The sequence below is a fragment of the Morone saxatilis genome, unplaced genomic scaffold, assembly GCF_004916995.1.
Source record: "Morone saxatilis isolate NCDOM2014 unplaced genomic scaffold, NCSU_SB_2.0 Contig20, whole genome shotgun sequence".
Lineage (NCBI taxonomy): Eukaryota > Metazoa > Chordata > Actinopteri > Moronidae > Morone > Morone saxatilis.
The window spans coordinates 14,012,495-14,015,927 of NW_023339763.1; the positions used below are offsets into that span (position 1 = coordinate 14,012,495).

The 3,433-nt window shown below is 38.9% G+C and overlaps 1 protein-coding gene across 1 annotated transcript in view; it reads left to right on the forward strand.

Annotated features, from left to right (window-relative positions):
* The window catches only part of LOC118331801 (complement factor B-like), an 11,953-nt gene extending 10,598 nt beyond the window's left edge, over positions 1–1,355 (forward strand). Inside the window, exons 11-14 of the mRNA XM_035666881.1 lie at positions 59–159; positions 264–393; positions 681–730; positions 804–1,355. Of these exons, the coding sequence (XP_035522774.1) occupies positions 59–159; positions 264–393; positions 681–730; positions 804–980 (458 nt within the window). The 3' untranslated portion in view covers positions 981–1,355. The remainder of the gene's footprint in view (positions 1–58; positions 160–263; positions 394–680; positions 731–803) is intronic.
* The last annotated feature ends 2,078 nt before the right edge of the window (positions 1,356–3,433 follow it).

Below are 3,433 nucleotides of genomic sequence, written 5' to 3' on the forward strand. Positions count from 1 at the left end.
AAATAAAATATCACTGGAGCTTCAAATACAATTAATATTTTGTGTTCTGTTCATACAGAGCAGCTACTGTTAAAAGAACATATTGAAAGACTCACTTTCCTGACCAGAACAGAAAACATAGTAGATGAAAAAGATGTCCATGCTAAGCTTGGCACTAATGTGAGTTTTAAATATTTATTGTTTCAATGATCAATGTGTGCCTGCTTTCTTAATTTTCTTTTTTACTCAAAGTCACTTTGGTTCTTCTTTCAACTTCAATGCAGAGAGCTGGATGCATCAGACATGCACTACAGGCACCAGGCATTGACACTGATGTTGTAACGGACGTTGTGACTGATAACTTCCTGTGCACTGGTGGTCGGACTCCTTTCAGAGATCACATAGCGTGTACAGGTATGTTCCCTCTTTGTATAAAAGTGAACTCCACACTTCAAGCGGACATGCTCGTTACCCAGCAATCATCCTTGAATTGAGCTAATTTCATAGTAAATAACATGCAGACACATTAGAGAAGCAGCTATGTCTTTGTCTGATTCAGGGTAAGTTAGGAAAATGGTAAAACACCCCAGAATATTCCTTTCTATCATGTCATGGGAGGCATGAAAGTTTTTGTTTTTTATTCGAGATCGGTAACTGAGGCCCATTATTTTGGGTGTGTGTGTGTGTATTTGTTGTGACAGGTGACTCTGGAGGTGCTGTGTTCAAGAACTACGAGCATCGCACAATACAGGTACAGAACAGCCATTCTTTTCCATCCCAAATGAGTATCACCTGGTGGTAGTAACCAATCATTTCTTTCACAGATTGCATTGGTCAGCTGGGGAACAAAGACTCTGTGCAGGGCGGGTGGTGTCGTCGAGTCAGATGACACCTCCAGAGATTTCCATATTAATCTATTCAGAGTTGTTCCTTTTCTTAAATCTATCCTTGCAAATGACGACCAGGATGATTATGCACCACTTACATTTTTGGAGAGCTAAATGCATTTGCATAGTGTAATTTGTTTTCCAGTTAAGAACATACAATAGCAAATTGCACAATTATAATATTAATAGTTATCAGTTATGCTGTTCTGTACTTCATCAGTCATCCAGTATTTTCAGTGATCAACCAGTATGTAAAGTTTGTAATAAATCAAAATGAACCTGTGTCTTGGTGTTTTTGAAGAAAAGCTCATCTAAATGGTTAACACCCTCGATCATGGTAGTATGGCAGTATACAGTGAGACGATATACACTTGTCTACTGTTAGAGATTTCACTATAATGTTTATACCGTGCTATAAATGTTGCAATATTGAGTATATGATTTTTGTACAGTGATAATTTACCTTCATTTGTAAAGGTAATAAATTCAATCAGTGTCATTCCTGTCTGTTCATGTCACCCATAAACAGTTCTTGTACATTCATTCATTCATTTTGCAAAACTGAAATAATACTAGGCTGTACCATGATACAGTTTATTGATAATGTAATATGACGTTACCTATAATGAAATTGCATCCACATTGTCTCAATCTTGGACCATCACAGCAAAAACAAATGACAGATTTGAAGGTTCAACCAAACTAACAAACCAGACATCAACTCTCATAAATGACGACCACCATATGAACTGACACTAGTGTGCAGAAGAGTCCATGACAGAATCTTCTTAGATGGGTGTAGCATTACGGCTGCAGTACAGATAGGTGAGTGCAGTGTGAATATATTTAAATACAAGTCTGTATGCTGTTGACTGTATATAGTGTTAAAATAAAAGGACTGGAAGAGGGGCCTTTTATTTAGAAAACAGAGATTTATCATATAATTTGAAGAAAAAAGGTTACATGACACAAGGTTTATGCATTCTCAATCAATAGTCATTAGACAATATCCTTCTCTCAGGCCTTTTCCAAACTTGCTTAAAAAAAGAAATGACTAAAAGAATTACTACAGCACTTAAAAGGTTTCATCAAAACTCTTTTATGGATCAGCTCTGCTGATGGAGCCGTCCAGCTCCCCCTCAGGTCAGTGACTCAGGGCTCATTTCCAGCTCTGTGTGCAGGCCTGCGCAATGCGGACACTCAGTCTGGCAGCATGCCAACTCAGATCATTCAAACTGAATTTAGTGGAAAGTTAAGTTCTTTTTTTGGTGAGTAATTAAGTTATTTTCTTTCTCTTTCAGGTTGTGAGATGGAAATGAACTGAGCTTGCCATTCATTGCTGTGTCTTTACAGCCCACAAACAAAAAGGCCATTGCATTACAAATGATTTGTTGTGGTCAGAGCAAGTTTATGGCTTCAAATCATGTTATTTTACTTTGTAACGATGATCTATTGACCAATACGCTGTCAGGCATCATCTTAGTGAAAATTAATATTTAGCTATTCTCTTTACTACCAAAACATCAAAGAAGAGTGGGGAATTTTCCACATCAATGTCAGGTTTCTCTGACATGGTGAAATGCGTACCTTTTGTGTGAGGGAGTGTCAGTATGTGTCTGTGAGGTCAGTGATGTACCGGCTTCCCATGGGAACATTCATCTGGTTTCCCTTTAACTAATTGGGAGAGAGGGAGGAGGTCAGTGGGATGAGAGGAGGCGGCAGAGGCAGAGGAAGACAGACTGTGTGAGAGGAGGGACGAATGGGAGAGGCTTAATTGAATGAAAGCCTCTCTTGGTCTCAGAGGCTGTAAACAAGGAGGAAATTTAAAACGAAGACCATTCTTATTAAATCCCTCCGGAGGACTCGGTTACCTCTCTGTCTTGTCTTTTCAGAGCATCACCTGCTAATGACAACATCCTGTACCCCTCCTTCAGTTTAAATGAAGCTGAAGCCCTTTGACTGAAATCAATCTGTTACATCTAAGCTGATTAGCCGTGTTTGGATAGAGCAGCGTGCATGCAGACAGTATATTCAGGGCAGCCTCACAACCCACCCCACCACCTTCACTCCCCTGTTGAACACAGCACACACAGCATATTCCTGATGAAGCATCCTGCTGTTTAAACTCTGGCTGATCTGTCTCTCTGCAAGTCCTAAATCAACCTTATGGGCCATTTTAGAAATTACTACCATTAAGAACTGCATACATACACTTTTCCCCCATTTGTACTCAGAAAAGCGGGTCATGCTCACATGCATCCATGGCTTCTTCTGCTGATGCCGGCGCTTTAATATGAAATTATATAGATGCCATTATATCGATGGGAAGCTCCCTTGTTATTAAACTGTAATATCAAATATACAGTGTGCAGAGTGCATTTCTGATATTAAATTAAACTTGTCAACAAAGGCTATTTACTTATTTGTTCATTCTGATTTACAATCTTAAAAGAAAAGTTTAAATCTTGGAAAATATGGCCTATTCATTTCGTTACAGAGAGTTGAGGAGAAGACTGATAGTCTGGCTCTGCCAAAATGGAAAAAAAATCCACCTACCAGCAACTCTA